The 20,172-nt window shown below is 45.0% G+C and overlaps 1 protein-coding gene across 1 annotated transcript; it reads right to left on the bottom strand.

The window, feature by feature from the left end:
- Positions 1–1,436: 1,436 nt before the first annotated feature.
- On the bottom strand, positions 1,437–19,671 carry ARSL (arylsulfatase L). Its single transcript, XM_040626350.1, has 10 exons — positions 19,649–19,671; positions 18,467–18,616; positions 16,941–17,062; positions 15,373–15,495; positions 13,392–13,815; positions 10,853–10,989; positions 8,616–8,750; positions 7,738–7,900; positions 5,566–5,687; positions 1,437–1,872 (listed from the first exon to the last, which is right to left on the bottom strand). Exons 1-10 carry the CDS (start codon positions 19,669–19,671, stop codon positions 1,493–1,495), a joined length of 1,779 nt encoding a protein of 592 aa, XP_040482284.1. The 3' UTR covers positions 1,437–1,492.
- Between the last annotated feature and the right edge of the window lie 501 nt (positions 19,672–20,172).

The raw sequence follows: 20,172 nt of genomic DNA, 5'->3' as shown, positions 1-20,172 counted from the left end.
GCCCCCCCCCCCCCGGGGGGGGGGTAGGGCCCGGTCCGCCCCAATCCGTTTAATCTCCTGTCGCCCCGGGCCTTCCGGGAATTGATCTTGGAAACCGGTTTTCCGGAGTCCCCGGCGCCTCCGGGCGGGCACTCCCAGGAGACTGGGGCGGAGGAGAGGATGATGAATCCGGGCTGGGTTTGGGCTCGGGGAACCCCAGCAGCCCTCGGCCAGGGAGTCCCCTTTTCCAGCAAACCCGAAAAGTCTGGGGACTGGCCGCGTGCAATCAGGCAACCAGAATGTGAATTATGTTTTACTAGGGGCCCAGGACGCCAGCCCCCTTCTCTATGGCCAAGGTGGGGCCCGGGGTCGGATGTGAGCTAGGCTAGTTAGACCCTCACCCACGGGACTTGACATTGCGGGTGTACTTGGTGGTCATATCCACGTCCTGGTCCCCATTAGCTGCCCGGAGTTCCCTTTTTCCCTTTCCAACTCAGTTCTGCATTTTGGGGAGATACCCTTGGGAATTAAGGCCTGCCAAAAGCTTGGGAGTTGGGGTAGGTTGCCCTAACACCCTTGGGGGTCTTTCTTGAAAACTCATTTCTGAAGGAGCTGTTGGGAGAAAAGATCTTTTTGCCTTTGAATTGATAGACCAGTGAGCTCCCATTTCTGGAGAGGACTCCAGAGAAGCCCACCCTGTCCACACCTTAATCTCAGACTCCCCCTCCACACACACACCCTAGAGCTTTGAAAGAATAAATTCACGTGGTTAAAGCTGCCGCCATGGTGGTCCTTTGTTATGGTGGTCCTTTGTTATGGTGGCCTCAGTAGAATGATAGTGGTGGGGCGTAGGGGTGCGTGTGTGCAGAGAGCGGGAATTGGGTGCAGGGTCTGGAACGAAATCCCCATCCTGCTGGTGTCCCGTCCTGGACATGTCCAGTGCAAAGCCAGTGGGCTAGGGACCTTGGTCCTCATGCAGTGACCTCCCCACACAGAGCAGAAGAATACTGAATGCCCAGCACGGCCCCCAAGGTCTGGGTTTCCCTAAATCACGGGGAATAAACGCTTGAAAAGAGTTTCAGTTTGAAACAGTTGGTGCAAACCTCCAAGAGATTCGATGTGGAAAGTAATAAACCTACACGCTTTAAATTGGCCCCCGTCACACCTTTTCAGGGCTAATTATACTTGGTGCTCACCTGGCTTTTGTCTGCAAATCTTTTTGACACAAATACCTTCCCCTGGGATTGTGAACTCCCCTGCAGGTGGGGCTGGGGTCCAGTGATGGAAATCCCCATGGCCGGAGGGGCTCTACTCCCCACTTCCTTGTTGGGGTGCGGCCTGAACAACCCACGGTGTTTGGGTTTACTTGGGGGTGACTGCACGCCACTGCGTCTTCCTTATACCTTTTGTGTTTTGAAGAGCAAAACTATTCCAGCGACGTAAATGGGCGACTTAACCGTCACAGGGAAGTTGTATTTCGACCGGCAAAGACATGCAGGGACCAGGGAGGGAGCTAGTTCTCCGTGGCAGGCAGTGATCCCGGGTCACCTTCCCGATCACACCAGCACAGGGGGAAGCGACCGCAGCAGGGCTGGAGCCAGGGTGTCCAGATGTTGCCCCATGTGTCCAGCTGCAGACGAACCGGGCTGAGCGTCCGGCGATGGGCTTCCACGGCCCTCGCGATTGTGTCCGTCACCTGATAGAACAAGGGCTCCGTGTCCGGCGTGAGGGCGTGGGCTTCAGCAGGGTCTCTGGACAGATCGAAGAGCAATGGTGGGTCGTGATGGGCTACGTGGTCCCCGGAGCACGGGCAGACCCCTCTCCCGTAGCAGGCGCCGGCTCCCTCTGGGTGGAACACTGGGGTCCTGTAGTGCACTTTCCATAGTCTTCCTTCTGGGGGAAGGACAAGAATCTCAGGGCACTGACGTGGAGAAACGGAACGCACAGCTGGAGAGAAGACCAAGTGCCCATGAAGCGATCACGGATGCACAGATGTGGTCCATCCACACCATGATGGGATTCAGCCGTAAAAATAAATGAAGCTCTGAGACCCGCTACCACGTGAATCAACCTCAGGAACGGGTTGCTGGGTAAGACAAGCCAGGCACACAAGGCCACGGAGTGTGTGATCCCATCTGTATGGGATGTCCACAGCCGGCCAATGCATAGACCCAGAAAGTACACGAGTGGATGCGAGACTGGGGAGGAGAATGGAGATGAGCCCTAATGGGGACAGGGTCTCTTTGGGGGAATGCAATGTTCTGGAACTAGATACGGGGGGTGTTTGCACAACATGGTGAATACGCCAAATGCCCCTAAACTGGACATTTTAGAAGAGTGAATTTTACAGTGTGTGAACATTATGCCCTGAATTTGTGTCCCTCCAAAATTCATGTATTGCAGCCCTGACCCCCAACAGGATGGCATTGGGAGGTGGAGGGTCTGGAAGACTCACAGGTCACAAGGATGGAGCCCTCAAGAGTGCAGTGAGTGCCCTTACAAGAGTCCAGACAGAGCTTGCTTCCCTTGTGTCTCTCCACCACGTGACGACACAGTAAGAAGTAGCAGTCTACCGCCCAGCAGAAGCCCATCTAGGATGTCCAGCCCCCAGAACTGGGAGAAGTAAGTTTATTGTTTGTACGTCCCCAGTCCCTGGCATTCTGATAAGACTGAATTACAACTGGGTGAAGCTGTTTGCAAAGGGGTGAATTCCTCGTGTCTTAGGAAGTTCCAGGCAGGATGCTCAGAGGCTTAAAATGGCAACAGCTGTTCTCCTGAAGCTTGCTCCAAGGCTCCTGGCAGCTAGCTGGGAAGGCAGCCACAGGAAAACATCAATAGGAAAAGGAAGCGAGGGAGGGAAGAAGGGAGAAAGGACGGAGGAAGGGAGGAGCAAGCTACAGCAAACCACCTCCAGCCTCTGGGAGGGCACCAGACCGAGCTCTGCCTTAGGAAGGAACTTTGAAAGAATGGAAGGAAGAAACATGGAGGTCCCTGCACCAGGGACCTGGAGTTGGGTCATGCCAACTGCACAACTTGCCCTCCCTGGCTTCCTGCTCTTTGGGAGGGAGGTCCCCACACCCATCCTTTGTATCTGCCCCCCAAAGCCATGTGTGTAACCGGAGGGTAGACAGCAGGATTCTGATGGGCCTGCCTCCTCCAGGAGCAGCTCCAGAGGCAAAAAGACCACGAAGCAGGAACAGATACGGGTCAGGATCAGGGCTGCTCCTGGTATCTGGGAAGCAAGGCCTTGTGCACCTAGCACATATGTGCAAAGAAAGGCATGCCTCCCTCCTTCCTATACCCGCCTGAGTCCTGGTTCCTGGGGCTGGCACCACTGTGCTTTGGCGTGTATAGACATGCAGCCTGTGAATAAAATCTCTGGCTTCTGTCCACCTCTGAGCACTTGTGGTGACCTAGCAGCTCCCCGCATGCTCACCTGTGACCTGGGGATAGCCATCGTCATCTGCCATTGTTCCAGGGTGAAATGGAATACTGTCCATCACCTGCTCATTAAAGGTCACTCATTGCTGTCATAATTCAGCAAATGAGTTGAGCACAAAGAGAAGACAAAGTCTCAGTGAAGGGAAACAGGCCAGACAGTGGTAAACACACAGAAATAAGAGAACTGTGAAGTGTGGAAGGTGATGGTGGAGGTGTGAGTGTGTGGGGGAGCAGGGGTGCACTGTGGGGGGATTCGTTTGGGTCAAGAAAGCCTTGCTGAGAAGGTAATATTGCATTTGAACATCAAGAATGAGCCAGTTGCATGGAGACCCAGTCCCCCATGAGTGTTCTCAGAGATGGGGAGAGGACAGGTCATAGTACAAGGAGGAATTTGGAGGAATGTGTTCTGATGTATGTGCAGTGGGTGGTGTTGGGATGGTTTTCAGCTGGGGGCTAAGTGGATTATGTGTGTAGCATAAACAGTGGATTCGTGAACACAAGTTAGAGTGCCACTGCAGAGGCTTGGGCAGTGGGAATACACTCCCCACCTACTCCCCTTGAAAAATATAAGTATTTGCCCAATGACTGAGAGATGAGGGATTATGGGGGTAGCCACAATGTAAAAGAACAGATTTGAACACTAGACCCAGTTATTTGTGCTGCCAGGCATGCACGTTTGTAGATTAGGCTGTAAAATGAAATGACAGTTTTTTTGTTTTGTTTTGTTTTTAAATTTTATTTATTTATTTGACAGAGAGAGAGACAGGCAGCGAGAGAGGGAACACAAGCAGGGGGAGTGGGAGAGGAAGAAGCAGGCTCATAGCGGAGGAGCCTGATGTGGGACTCGATCCCAGAATGCCGGGATCACGCCCTGAGCCGAAGGCAGATGCTTAACCACTGCGTCACCCAGGCGCCCCTGAAATGACAGTTTTTAGAAAACCCTCCAAAGGGGAAGGAAATGTGTGATATGTAATTTTAAAAAAATGTAGCAATAAAAACCATACCAGATTACAATAATATTAAAAAGAATGGATGAAAAGGGGGGACATTTAAAGACAAAAACATCTATGGTAACTTCCTCAAATAAGGGAGATCCCAAGAGGTATTCCTTCACTCTTGATTCAGACAGCTAGAGACTTCTGGAGAATGATTTTGAGGAATAGGAAGATAAGAGTTAAATCACAAGAAGAATACGGGCCTTCCCAAACACTGAAGGAAAAAAAAAAAAAGAATCACAAAACCTATGCAATCACAAAGTCACAAATCCAATCAATCTGTAGGGCAAATCCAAAAGAGAGGAGAAAATGTCAGGAAATGGCAGAATAATAGGGAAATAAAAATGCAGAAAAGTCACTCAAATAGGTGAAACTGTGTCATCAGAAGACAAAGGTAGCAGCAGAAATCAGTTGTGTATAAAATTTAACAACAGTTCTTGAGTAAATGCAAGAACTGGATTTTTAAAAGAAAAATAATCCCTAAAAACAAAATACATCTGAGAATGCCAGTTAGGCCAAGATGGACAATAGATACATAAAAACATGGAGGCAATTAAAATACAATGAAATTACTTGGGACAGGAACAATATGCTTGATGAAATGCATACTTTTTAAACAAGAAGAGTAACTGGAAGGACATAACATGTTTCAGGTGGGAAAATCTGATATTGTAAAGATAAGCAATCTTTTCCCTGAGTTAATTTACCCATGGGATGCAAAGCCAATTCAGATTGCCCTCGGATTAAAAAAAAAATCTTGCAAATGATTTTACAGTTCTTTTAAAAGCCCAGGAAATTCTGAAATGCAAAAACTATTCAGTATGAACATTGCAGCTTATCTCACAAAGTTATGATTATTACAAGGATGAAATCATGTCATTGAGTTAAGGCGGTTGAGACAGGGTCGGGGGGGAACCAGTGTGCAGACTTCCAAGGTGAGAGGCAGACCAGAACACTCACGGACAGGAAAGCCATATGAAAATCCCCTAAGCAATGGTAATATGGTGATAAGGACACTGACGGCTTGTATCAGGAAGGATGCTGCTGGTGTCAGGGGAAGACAATGCCAAGAAAGAGAGAAAAGGGCTAGTGTGAAGCAGAGCCGTGGGAGTAGAAGCCGAGATATGACTCGGTCACCCAGATTACTCACCGTCCCGTTGGTGCCAGCGGACCGCGTGCAGTAAATTCTCACAGTAATGCAGCAGGAACTCATGGTCTGAGTGCTGCACTGTCCCCAGCAGCAAGGGCAGCAGGTCCCGGCCATCAATCACCCTGCAGACAGGATCACAGGGGCTCAGAGATGCTGCAGGTGTGCACGGAAGGCATGCTCGTGCCTTAGCAAGCTTAGGGAAGCACTGGAACGGTCACCTCCGTTATTCGTCAACAAACATTGCCTTTGGCTTAAAGATCACCAAGGATCCAACATGCTCAGCTTAAGTAATTACCTGCCCAACGTTATTACGAACGCAAGCCTAAGCAGATGATTCAGGGAAATGCCTTTTTGGTTTTATAGTGTATTGGGCTCTAAGCCATTCTAGCACCCAGTGTGCTCTCCATCAATACTGGGTATCATTTCCCTGTCTGCAGAGCGCCCTGCCTCGGCAGACCCTCCTCCATCCCAGCCTGCCTTGTCCTCCTCCCCCTTCCCTTCCTTGTCTTCTTCAGCTTCCAATATCTAGCTCCATTCCCACTCAGGATGGAGGTTTCTTGGGATTCCACTTCCATTTTCTCCGCCCTTCTTAGGAGAAAGCCTAAATCCACCACTTGTGATTTGCAGGGATGGCCCTGAGCATTTTATGCCCCAGGGACATGGTCCATTCGCAGGATCTTGTGTGTCAAATGTAAATCATCAGTACCGAGGGTAGATTTTGACAGATACTATCAACTTAGAAAAGCCATAAAAAGGGGATCTTTTTCTCTAATTTGACGGATGTTCTTTATCAAGGTAAAGAATTCAGAACCCCAAGGACATCTTACTTAGAGTTACTAGTTACCATGAAAAATGAAATAAAAGAATCTATTAGTCTATATGTCTACATATGTGTGTGTATATAAATATATAATTACACCTCCAAATATATATAGTCATATACACATAGACACACATACAGCTTTAGGTGTCGTGTGTATATCCATCCAACACTATATGGCTATATTTATTTTAATTTCCAGTGCTCCAAGACATTTGCAATATACATGTCAGACAAATTTTTATTTTTAAAGCAAATAATACATTATAAATTAATTTAAAAATTAGCTAATTTAAAAATTAGCACCCAATTAGGGAAAAATAATCAACCAGAGATATGATATTCAGTGCAAGAAAAGAAAAAACAGGAGATGTTCAGGTATGAAATATTCAACCTGTCTAAGGATAAAACAGTGAAAATTATAGTATACGCATATGTCTATTTGTATAGACACATATGAGTAATTTATATATGTGTGTATATATATTACATGTACAGAATTTATTTTAATTCTGTTGTTTTACCATAGACATCTCACATATGGCTGGTAGTGATCCCTAAGGAACACTTGGACAAAATACATCAAGAGATTTACCCATTAACGGTCATACTCTGACTCAGGAATTCACCTTCTAAGGAATTCTTACTAAGGAGGTAATTATGATAGGCTATGACATGACAAGAGAGTATTTTTTTTAAAGCAAGGCTAATGCCCACATATAAGGGGATGGTTGAAAGAAAATAACATGAAGGCATTAAATTTTTTTGTCAATGCACAAAAATTCCTAAATATATATATATTTGTGTAAATATATATAACACATGGAAAATATATGTAAATGATTTTTCTGAACTACATATGTAGACAGATCTAGATAGAGATATAGAGCTAAACAAATGATATGTATCATACAATTGTAATTGTAGGAGAATCACACATTTATTATTCTATAATTGCATAATAATTATGATTATACAAATTATCAGATTCTGAAAAATTTTTATTTTCTATTTCCCCCAAATTTTCCTATAATTTTTAAGACAGAGGAAAATTGGAATCTATGCGAAAGCTCTACCACAAAGAGGAATTTCCTGTGATGAGTTGTTAGATATTTCAATGACCACCCAAATGAAATGACTCCGCTTAAGAATCAGGAGAAGGAAAATGGACCTTCTATGTATGAAATGAAGCAGACCGCTGATCCCAGTAGCTAATAGCAGGGAGCCTAGAGTGTTTTCCCAGAGACGCGTTTCATGGATGGGTTACGCAATTCCCAAAGTGACAATGACATTTCACATACGTGTTTGTATGCAAAATTGAGTTGTTTGGGTTTCCTTGGGCTGTTCTGTACCTGTCCTGGGGCACCTCACCGCCCCCCAGCTGGACCACGGTGGGGAAAACATCCATCAGGCTGGTGGGCTCGTGGATCACTCGGCCGGCCGGCAGCACCCCAGGCCACCGGAAGATCCCTGGGACGCGGATCCCACCTTCCCAGCCCCCCATCCCTTTGCCACCTGTATGTAAACATGAACAGAAAAGAATGTGATTGTGCCATGTTTTTTTTTGGCAGCGTGGTTTACAATCTTTGGGGTACACCCCATAATGATGCCTCTGTAGTTGATTGAATTTCGGTTTGAGTATGATGTGGCCACCACGGTTCCCACTCTCCTCGGATGCATTGCCTAACTCCTGAGTCCATCGCTTGATGAATGCATCATCAAAATGTGGTCCATCCATACAATGGAAGATTATTCAGCCATGGAAAGGAAGGAAGCACTAACTCCTGCCACACGGAAAACATCATGCTCAGTGAGGCAAGCCACTTGCCAGGGACCACATACTGCATGATTCCATTGACACGAAATGGTTACAACAGGGAAATATACAGAGGCTGAAATAAGTTGGTAGTTGCCAGGGGCTGGGCACGGGGAGGGGGCGGGAACCAGGGAATGATTGCGAACGGGGACTGAGTTTCTTTTTTGAGGAGATGACCATGTTCTGCAAGTAAGTGGTGGTGACGGTTGCACAATTCGGTGACTATGCCAAAAACCACTGCATTGGGCAAAAGAAAAAAATCAAGTGGGAGTGTGACAATTATAATTTCTACCCTGAATAGAAGCGGTAGTCCCTGGTGACTCTCTTGAGGTGGATGGTCCCATTCCACGGGAAGGGTTGGGAACTGTACGGCGGGGATAAAGACCATACACAAGGATCTGGTCATCTCTCTACCTTTGTAGATTCCATTCCAGCCTCCATATTGGTGGTTTCTCAGTTGAGCCTCTAAAGATCCCCCATGATCCGATGTAAAATAAACGAGGGTGCTGTTGGTCAAACCTTCCATATCCAAAGTATCAAGGATCTGCCCTGCAAAGAACACGTGGATTTCAGAGGATCGAAATGGAAAATTATCTCAAACCAAAGCTCAGCATCTTGGACCTCTCCGTGAGAATGAGCCTTTAGTGTTTGTAACGGCAGAAACTAGCAGTAAAATCGTGCTATCCCGAGTATCACTGACCCAAGGTTCATATACGCCCCACTCTGTTTCCAAAAAGTTTTAGGCAAGCTACAGGGTAAAGAGTACATAGGACAAAATAGCAAACACCTTAAAAGGAGGCAAAAGAAGAGTATAGAGTCAACCATACTTCAATTAAACAAAGGGAAAGAGGAAAAAAAGAAAGGAAAGAGGTCAAGAGCGTCTAGGAAAAAGGCTGACAATGGCATTGGTGATGTACGTCCATCAATGAAGGATCCTTTACAACCGTGGTTCCAAGTTTTATCTTATAGTTACGTCAAAGGGAAATCTTATGGTTGATGCAATTCACCATGACTATGAGATTTTTTTTTTTTTAATTGGACGGGAAGAATCAAATTATTTTGTTTCTAACAGGAGACAAAGCTTTCAATCTACTTTCGTGAGGACCCAGTGTTGTGAAAGTTGACTATGTTCTCAAACAGATCCTGGTATTGGATAGCTTTTACTTCTACCTTACGTGTGTCTTTATATTTAAACGGTATGTCTTTTGGGTGGGGTCTTGCTTTTTTCTACAGTCTGCATTTCTGGCATTTTCACTGGTTTGGTTGAGCACAGTGCAGACAATTGTCCATTCGCTTAGCTTGAAATGAACGATGTCGCTATTTTTTCTCTTTCTTCGCTCCATCCATCATTCAGCCATTTCTTTGTCTTCAGTTGCTTTGTTTGGGACACAGATTTAAAATTTGTGGGTCTATGAAATCCCCCTCCTTTAATTAATAGATTTTATTTTACTTTTTTAGAACAGCTTTAGGTTTATAAAGCTGAGTCGTACTGTCAACAATGAGCCAATACTGATAAACTGTTACCAACTAAAGTCTGTAGTTTCTATGGTGGTTCACTCTTGCTGTTGTACATTCTGAGGGTTTTGACAAATGCATAACCATGTATCCAGCATTATCGTATCAGAAAATAGTTTCTCTGTCCTAAAAATCACCTATCTTCCACCTACCTACGCCAGGACAATGATTTTCATTAAAAAAATTACCATACCGTGGCTTGATTGAGTTTGAAACTGGAACACAGAGGCACTGAAGCCATAGAGAAGATTCGTGAACTATGTCTTAAGAGTTCCTTATCTTGATGGACTTAGGGAATTCTTAACTCTGTACTGTAAATTTCAGACCTTATCATTCAACATGTATTTGGTTACATATATCTGCCCATGTATTCATTTAAAAGATTTTCCCTCAAGTTGTGGCATGGTGAATTCTGTTTCAAACACTCAAGATTTGACATCACATCAAATAGCCTGTATTTTCCAGTGATTCTTTATCTTTTCCACACAAGTACTACAGAGGCATGGATGAGTGAGTCTGTCCTGAAGCCCCACTGGGGACGTGATGTGACATCTATCTTTGCCTACATGTCTCCTAACCTCCAGTATTTTCCATAAGAATTCACTCAACTGATGCATTTTCCTCCAAGGTGACATTTTCAATGGATTTTTAAAAATATGTTTTGCCTAAAATCTCTGAGTCCCATTATGCTGCAGCCCCTAGCCCTCTCTGTCCACCACCATGTCACCCTAAGGGCACCCAAGTCCTTGCTTGAGACTCAGGGGAGCGGCCGTGTCCATATCCATGTACCCACTGAAGCAATGTGCACTCTGTCATGCCAGGCATCATTCCAAACCCAGGGCATGCACGGAGAGAACAGAGCAAGACAGTCCCACCCATGGGGATTTTAATCTATGTTCTCCTGGGGAAAAACCAAAAACCAACCCACCTAAGACAGTGTGGTGAGCAGAAAGAAAGCAAACCCAGTGAGGAAAAGGCTATACTCGCTTACACCCTTCGTGTTCAATGAGATGGCACTATTCACACTTCCTCTTCCCGCTTCAAGCTGGGTTAATCTCATCTCATTCTGTATGTCCTTTCCTCCCGCTGTTTTAGAAGGGGCACCTGTCCTGTTTTCACCAGGAAAAGGCACTTACCCAACATCCAGTCCATCTCTTCCGTGTTATCCCCGTACAGCCCGTGCACGCTCTTCCCGCGGAACGTCTCCGTAGTGATAAGAGGGGTGTGCACGTGTAGAAAGGAGACAAAGAGGAGGAAAGGTCTGTGCTTGTTTCTGAAAATAAGGAACAGTGACTGGGGTTAGTTTTATGTAAAGTGCAGATTGAGGTCCTAGAGACGCAAAATACGGATCTAGATTGGGCTGTCCTTAAACAAGTGTATCTGCTACTCTTGAATGTGATGACTTCACCCTTCCAAAGTCTGTTGAAAAATTCACACTGATATTATACATATTTTTTCCTGAATTTTATGAATGTATAACTCTACATACTTCTGGCTAGTGCAGCTAAGACAGAGCAGGCAAATGTCTGATCTGACATTAATTTCAATTAGTTCAGTCTATGTTCCCACCTCGAACCTTAGGGTGTAGAATAAAGCGATATTGCATATTTGGTTTTCTTTTTCATTGCTCTCAAGCAACCAAGTTCAGGATATGACAGGGTTATTTTAAAACACACTTTGAAAATCATGAGTATTAGGTTATTAATTTCAATTTCATTGTGCCCCATCTAGGTGGTGCCGCATCTGTCCCTCTCTCCAGCTGATCCCTATGGTCCACTCTGTGTCCTTCAAGTACAGAAACAAAGGTGAACATCTTCGACTTACTTAGGACACATTAGGCTCACCCACTGTAATTTGTGAGCTCTGGTTGACCCTTGAACAACACAGGTTTGAACTGTGTTCAAACTTACATGTGCATTTTTTTAAAAATATGCAGTACAGTGCTATAAATGTATTTTCCTTATGATTTCCTTAATAATGTTTTCTCTTCTCTAGCTCGTTTTACTGTAAGAATTCAGTATTTAACATACAAACATGTGAGTTTCAACAGACATGGTGTCAGTGGCCCCCAAGACCCCCATGTTGCTCAAGGGTCAACTGTAATTATCAGCATCATTTCTTTCTTTCTTTTTTTTTTTAAATTTTTTTTATTTATTTATTCGACAGGATAGAGACAGCCAGCGAGAGAGGGAACACAAGCAGGGGGAGCGGGAGAGGAAGAAGCAGGCTCATAGCGGAGGAGCCTGATGTGGGGCTCCATCCCATAACGCCAGGATCACGCCTTGAGCCGAAGGCAGACGCTTAAACGCTGAGCCACCCAGGCGCCCCTATCAGCATCATTTCTGACCCATGTTAGGCAATTCCATGAAAAGAATGTTCTGGAGCGTGATCACAACCTCATCACCACCGGTGGAATCGGGGTTCAATGGTGTCTCCCGCTTGAAGGAACACTTGGGGAACATGGAACTGCCCTGTGTGATGTAGCTTTATATCGTGCCTGTCTTGGCTCTGACACAGTTATGTCCCTTTGTTATTCAAATTTACATTTAGGATAGAGTTAGCAACAGGACAACTTAGTTCTGAGGATAGAGCTTTAAAAATATTTAGAATTTATTGTAAATCTCCAGCTAATTCAGTTTGTTTTGTTAGTTAAATATGGCCCGTGGTGGTTATGGGGTGCTTACATAATGGGACTAGCTCCAAGTAGGAGGGAACAGCAGCGAATTTCAACTGACCTGTCACCTGTTTCAATGGGCACAATCAAGTTGGGTTCAACTGAACATCATCTCTGACACATTTTGCCAAATATATCTTTCTGGCCCGGAATGATTTCACCATTCCTATCTCCATTACAGAAAGAAAGTGGAAAGACTTTTCGAAATGCATTTTCAATGTGGTTTTGATTTGAATTTCCCTGATGGCTAATGATTTTGAACATTTTTTCATGTGTCTGTTAGCCATTTGTATGTCTTCATTGGAAAAGTGTCTGTTCATATCTTCTGCCCATTTTTTGATTTGATTATTTGTCTCTCGTGTATTGAGTTTGAGAAGTTCTTTGTAGATCTTGGATACTAGTCTTTGTAGTGTCATTTGCAAATATTTTCTCCCATTCCGTGGGCTGCCTCTTAGTTTTTTTGACTGTTTCCTTGGCTGTGGATTAAAAAGATGCGGTCCATATATACAATGGAATATTACTCAGCCATCAGAAAGAACGATTATACAACATTTGCAGCAACATGGACAGGACTGGAGGAGATTACGCTAAGTGAAATAAGTCAAGCAGAGAAAGACAATTATCATATGGCTTCACTCATTTATGGAACATAAGAAATAACAGGGAGATTGGTAGGAGACGGAAGGGAAGAATGAAAGGGGGGGTAAATAGAAGGGGGAATGAACCATGAGAGACTGTGGACTCTGGGAAACAAACTGAGTTTTCAGAGGGGAGGAGATGGGGGAATGGGATAGGCTGGTGATGGCTATTAAGGAGGGTACATATTGCATGGTGCACTGGGTGTTATACGCAACTAATGAATCATGGAACATTACATCAAAAACTAAGGATATACTGTATGGTGATTACCATAACATAATAAAAAATTATTATAAAAAAAAAGAAATGCATTTTCATCATGGACCAGAGCTCTAGGATGAAGCTAACTCTTTGACACTCACCTTTGGACAAAGGACGAGACCTCTTTGAGAATAAGAGAGGTCGTCCTTTGAAAGTGCATGGGCTGCTCAGTGATGGTGTGGTTCCTCATCAGAAAGCAGTCTGCATGAACAATCAGGACCCCCACGAAGTAGGAGGTCATGAAGAACAAGAAGGCTGCAGTGGTTAACCAGATGACCGGAGTCCACGAGCCCGATGTCAGGCGGGTGAGTTTCCCAGCGGTGAGTGTCAGGGCAGCGAAGGCCATGATTTGGAAGCAGACGTTGAGTTTGTGTTCCATGCCTGCACGCTTCTCTGACAGTTCCCAGTGGACGCAGTCTCCCATCATGGAAAATGGCATTCCGTAGAAATGGTCAAATCCGTGGTTGAGTGGGTGGTGGCAGTGATCATTGGAAGAGTTGCAGTTGAGACCCAGATGCCATTTCCCTGAAAGGCATAAAGGACGCCCGTGATCACGGGTTAGTAAAGTACTGTGTGCTTGCCCCATCCCAGCTGCTCTGCTGCGTGCAGGAGCAGGGCAGGGAGGTGGAGGGGCATAGCTAGTGTTCACTGCTATTTCAGCCGCAACCTGGCTTCACTGTTACAGGGGAGTGAGGACCTGTGCGGCAGCATTTCGTGGTATGTTGTTTCCTGAGCTGCTGAAACAAAGTACCGTAAACATGGTTGCTTAAAACAGTAAGAATTTAAGCTCCCACAGTTCTAAGGCCAGAAGTCCAGAATCAAGGTGTGACAGGGCCATGCTCCCTTCTGTCGGCTCCTGGGGAGGATCTTCCTGCCTCTTCTAGCTTCTGGGGGCTCCAAGCGTTCCTTGACTTGTGGTCATATCCCTCCCATCCCTCCATGGCCACACTGCCTTCTCCCCTTCTGTGTCATATATCCCTCTTCGTCTCTCTTAAAAGGACTCTTGTCCTTGCATATAAAGCCCACCTGGGTAATTCAGGATCATCTCCTCAAGATCCTTAATTTAATCACATCTGCATAGACCCTTTTCCCACATAAGGTACTATTTTTTAGCCTCCAGCGTGTACGGCATGATATCTTTGGTGGCCATTATTCAGTCTACTGTAGCTGACTTTGCAAAGGTGGGGCAGAGCAATACAGAAGCCACAGAGTGCTTACATTGTTCTAGAAAACAACCTGCTGTACTCAGGGTGGGTGAAAGATTTCCCGACTTTGGAATTGTCCCTCTCTTTGTTAAACCACTGGCATGGGGGTCAGGGTCATGGTAGGCGATTGGTTCTACAGAGCCAGCTTTCAAGTTCAATCAATGGCACGTGCTTAACTTCTCTACTGTCACGCCTAGAGCGTTGATAGAGACCTGTGTGTCTTCCCACCACCCCAAATGGCGTCTCTCATCCAGAAAACATTATTTGATTTTCCAAGGGGAATAGTCCCATAAGAATAGACTTCTGTCTCAAAAAACTGATAATGAGCCTATTGGATTCGATATTCAGTGTGTCAGCTGGTCTTGCTCTTCATGATCAATACATGGCACTGTTAATAATCAGTGTAACACGATAACGGCAGGGTCAGCTTGGTCCCCTGTCGAGAAACTACCATCCTCAATTGTACTGCATTCTATACATGACATGGTTCGTTGACATCCAGAAAAATAAGCATGCTATTTATGGGAGCACAGAGGGAAGTATTAAGCCCTGCAGTCACATTTCTGTGCAGAATTAAGGAACAACATTATGGAAACGGTTGGTAATTTGTTGACATTGGAAAAAATTTTCCTTTTTTTTCTTTTAATCATGATGCATCAGCAAATACTATGAAATGTCAGGTGTTTCATTAAGCTGATATATCTTAGCATCTACTTTGCACTAGGCAGTCTGGGTTGTGAGGTCATTCCTGCATTCATTGGGTGTTCCATCTGGTGGAAAATCCCACTGCATCAAAACCATTTCATTTTCAAGCTTTTTGGTTGAACACACTCTCCGTATAAAGGAAATGTGCTTAATACTTAAAAAATATACATACCTATTAGCCCAGTGGCATAGCCTCTGTCTTTTAATATTTTTGCGAAAGTTGTCTCATTGGTTGGGAGCCCTCCAGATACTCCGGTCCACTGGAGAACACGATAACCATTGCTGGAAACCATACCTTTGGGGAACCATTTTCAAAGAAACGTTACCATCACACATCGACACTAATCATTATTATTAATTTTTCATTTAAAATAGGCAGTGAAAAATGAATTGAAAACTTAGTGAGAAGACGTATTGTTCCGTTATGTGAAGGTGATAAACACAAAGAGAATTAAGTGAAAAAGGAACAAGAACTAAAAATGGTTTTATAATTTCACCAAACTCTTGATATAATCTAGGGATTCTCAAATTGTCCGTACTTTGGAATCATTTGGGAAGATCCAAAGAATTCTGAAACCTGGTTGTCAATCCAGAGGTTGTGATTTTATTTTATTTTATCTTATTTTAAGATTTCATTTATTTGTTTGTTTTAGGGAGAGAGAGCAAGAGTGTGAGCAGGGGGAAAGGCAGATGGGGGAGGGAGTGGGGGGGAATCTCAAGCAGACCCCAGGGTGACTCTGGAGCCCAATGCAGGGCTCGATCTCACAACCCTGAGATCACGACCTGAGCTGAAGCCAAGAGTTGGATGCTTAGCCAACTGAGCCAATCAGGTGCCCCCCAGAGACTGTGATTTTAGTTGGTTGGGGGCAGAATTTGGGATTTGGAATGGTTGCAAGGTATGCCAGATGATTCGTATGTGCTAACAAACTAAGGAGCCATGGATATAATTCACACTGATCCTGACATACCCAAGGCATCTACTCAAGTGTTTAAAAATGTAGATTAAATATTTGTCCAAAGCTCTGCAGTATACGGCCAAGAACCGCTGACTTAGAAGATGCTCTGTGCCTCCTAGACCATTTTGATGAATGCAGGTCAGTCTTCCTACACAAGATCTACCTGGTTCCAAGAGTGAACATATCTCATCGATCATCGTTTGGGAACTTGGAGAATTCTTTCTGAGATTTTCCAAAACTTTGAGCATGCATCTGGTTCAGAAGAAGACCAGTGGAATATAAATTTACATTAGCCAGGATTCCTTCTTCCCTGGGGGCATGAGAAGGTGCCAGGAACCCATACACATGAGGGTCTGTGGGAGTCAGTTTGGTGTGTCACATGGCCAGGCCAGTCCCCAGTGATTCAAACACTAGTCCACTAGTTAAGGTGTTTCAGTGAACGTCTTGCAAGATATGGTTAACATCTATTATCAATTGGCTTTAGCTAAAGGAGATAACCCTTGCTACGGAGGTTCCTTATCTTTAGGGCCAAAGGGCAGAAGGACGCCGAAGATATCACACAGACTTTCAGACTTCTGGTCTGCTGCCTACTCAATCCCTTTGCCCGTGTCACCTCATTATCTACAGGGTTCTATGGCTCTTAGTGACTCTACTCTGATGGTAGCAATGTGGAGGGCTTAGATTATTCTCTCCCCACTATAGCAGTGGACCCACGCTTTAATACCTCTAATGCAGGTTGTGTGTTCTTCTCCAGAGCCACGGTTAGACACGAAGGAGGACAAACCTGATCGGAGAGGGTATCTGCCCGTTAGGAAAGCAGCCCTGCTTGGGGTGCACACTGACGCAGCTGCCAAGTGCTGGGTGAGCGTCACACCGTCCTCTGCAAGGCGGTCAATATTTGGAGTCCTACAGAGGGAAACACAAACAGTGTTATTCCTTCACAAACAAACACATAGGTTTCTACAAGCATACCTACGTATTTAATAGACATTTAGCCCATCAATGTCCACCATAGCCATACTAGGGAAAGAGCCCAGATGTCCACCAACAGATAAATGGATATGGTTCGTATATACAATGGAATACTACTCAGCCATCAGAAAAAATGAAATCTTGCCATTTGTAATGACATGGGTGGAACTAGAGGGTATTATGCTAAGTGAAATAAGTCAATCAGAGAAAGACAATTATCATATGATCTCACTCATGTGGAATTTAGGAAATAAAACAGAGATGAACATAGGGGAAGGAAGGGAAAAATAAAACAAGATGAAATCAGAGAGGGAGACAAACCATAAGAGACTCTTAAGTATAGGAAACAAACTGACAGTTGCTAGAGGGGAGAGGGATGGGAGATGGGGGGATGGGGTAACTGCGTGATGAACGTTAAGGAGGGCACATGATGTGAGGAGCACTGGGTATTACATAAGACTGATGAATCACTGAGTTCTACTTCTGAAACCAATAATACATTATATGTTAATTAACTGAATTTGAACTTTAAAAAAAGAAAGAAAATCGACCCATCATCATTTAACACATCAAGGTGTTCTTGGGAATGACCAAAAGGCAGTGGCAAGAACTTCAAATGTCATCCGTACCATTGAAGGAACATAAACTCGATTCAATATTGTCTAGGAAGTTTCTGTAGCATGCTACTGGTACGGAGATGGGCATCATGGGAAATCGAGGATCGAGAGCCTGGTGCATCTTCTCCCGTGGGACTCACAGTTATGATTGGAACGTTGGACCTCACGGCACCAACGTATTGTAGTCTGTACGTGAGGGTGGGATTCAGATGGAGGTTCATGGTGTTGCCCGAGCTGGGTCCCCAAGGGCAATTCGAATGTGATCAAGGCGATGGGGTGAGCTCATTCTAAGAGAGATGGGCCAGCAATGACAGATGAGCATGTCATATCTGGTGATGACGGGGACATGGGTCTGTCCATCAGAAGCAGAGCTTTTCAGCAGGGAGCACCGAAGTAATGCATGAGTGGGTGGACTTGGGCTGATGGGTGAAAATGGAGCATGAGTAAACTCAGGTTTTTGACTCTGATGCAACACCAAAGATTTTTTCAAACATTGTCCGTCATGGACTGTGCACATGGAAACCATGTCTAAAAGTGAAGTGACGAGTCACAGGTAGGATAATTTGAGCTGGGGTTAGCGCTGGGGTGGGAAGAAGGAAGGGTTAGGGGGCGTGAAAGGAAATGCAGAGTCCTGTTGGAGTTTGGATGGCACATATGAACAGTTAGATTCATTGTCGGTGGTTCTCATCGGATGCCAGGTGAGCGGCTCTCGGATCCTTGCCTGATGGTGTTGTTGCCATAGCAGCCAATGTCGCCAATGCCGAAATCGTCCGCCATCAGAAGAAGGATGTTTGGACGCGCTCCAGATAAATCCCCACAAGCCGAGGGCCTCACACCCAGAAGCACGCCGACCGTCACAGCCAGCCAGCTCCTGAAAGGCAAGGTGCCCGGGAACGCTTAACATTGCTTCCCGTGTCAATAACGTGACTTCTGTATATGGGACTTTTTCAGGCGTGTCAGCATTTTAGGGGACCTTGATATTAGCATCCCATTGCAGAAGAGTTTGAATACATTCTTAGGCACTTGATTCTTTTTTTTCTTAGTTGAAAATGACTCAGGCTCTTGATGGCTTTATTTCAATTGTAAACATTTTTTTTTTTGAAGCCCTGGGGTCTGTTGTTAGGTGATCATACCCATGATTAAGAAAAACCCTTATTTGGTTTCTTTTTATGAATGGATCAGGTCCCCAGAACAGTGACAGCTCCTTCCCCTTTACCCCTTCTCGATTTTTCCTTAAATAAGTAAACCGTGTTGGGTATTTGTGTTGCTTTGTAGGCAGTTAAGCCACTGACCAGAGCAAGACAGAGATGAAAACCCAGGGCAAGGGCTTACCAATGCCAGCTGGTGATTCTGAGTCTATTAAAAGTCTCCATATAGTCCAGCAGGAATGTGACTGACTTTTTTCACTCAAGGATACCTGATGGGAAGTGATGGAGGATCTATCCCAGAGCAGAGACACCTGGTGGTGGCATATCAGGAGAAAGAATTGCCATGGGGCTTGGTGGCTTTCCCACCATCATCACTACCATAACCGTGGCATCCGTGGAGCCCTTCATATATATATATATATATATATATAGCACGAGCCACGAGCATACACAGCAGGACAAGAGTGTTGCAATCCCCGGTGCCATGGAATAAAGATGGGATCTGAAGTTTGCAATATGGGCTCCCTGGAAAACCAGACAACTGGGTTTGGGAAGAGTGAAATAGAATTCCTTCAGAGGCTCCTGGATGGGGAAGAGTGGATCACTGGTGGGAATCCTGAGTCCCATGATCACTCCCCCAGGTGCACCATCAGTGACTAGGGCAGCAAGACCACTCTGTAGATCCTGACAAAGGGACAAAAAGAAACGTAGAAGCAGGAACAGAAGATCAAAGATTGCATGGAATCTTGTCTTACCAAGAGTGCTCCCGAGGTAACATGTTCTTTCCTGCCTTTTATTTCCTGGAAGAAATAAAGAGGTCTATCATTACAAAGGCAGCAAGTATGCACTAATTCCGTGTATAAAATACTAAGTACGTAAGGAAAGGGAGACTTTGATTCTCTCTGATGCTATCAGTGAAACCTTAAAACAAGGACCGAAAACTCATAAAGAGAATGATCTTCCCCATTGAAAAGGCTTTTAAAATGCTGAACACTGGGGTGCCTGGGTGGCTCAGTCCTTAAGCTTAAGCGTCTGCCTTCAGCTCAGGGCGTGATCCAGGCGTTATGGGATCCAGCCCCGCATCAGGCTCCTCCGCTGGGAGCCTGCTTCTTCCTCTCCCACTCCCCCTGCTTGTGGTCCCGCTCTCACTGGCTGTCTCTCTAACAAATAAATAAAATCTTAAAAAAAAAAATGCTGAACACCATGTTAAGAAAGTAGAAGGTGTGTCTATCGAGGGCCAGACGCTACCTATTTGGGGCTTTTCTGCACAGGTGGTCCT

The sequence above is a fragment of the Ursus maritimus genome, assembly GCF_017311325.1.
Source record: "Ursus maritimus isolate PB19 chromosome X unlocalized genomic scaffold, ASM1731132v1 scaffold_X1, whole genome shotgun sequence".
In the NCBI taxonomy this organism is placed as follows: Eukaryota; Metazoa; Chordata; class Mammalia; order Carnivora; family Ursidae; genus Ursus; species Ursus maritimus.
Note: the sequence above shows the minus strand (reverse complement) of the source record. Positions and strands in the feature narration are given on the sequence as shown.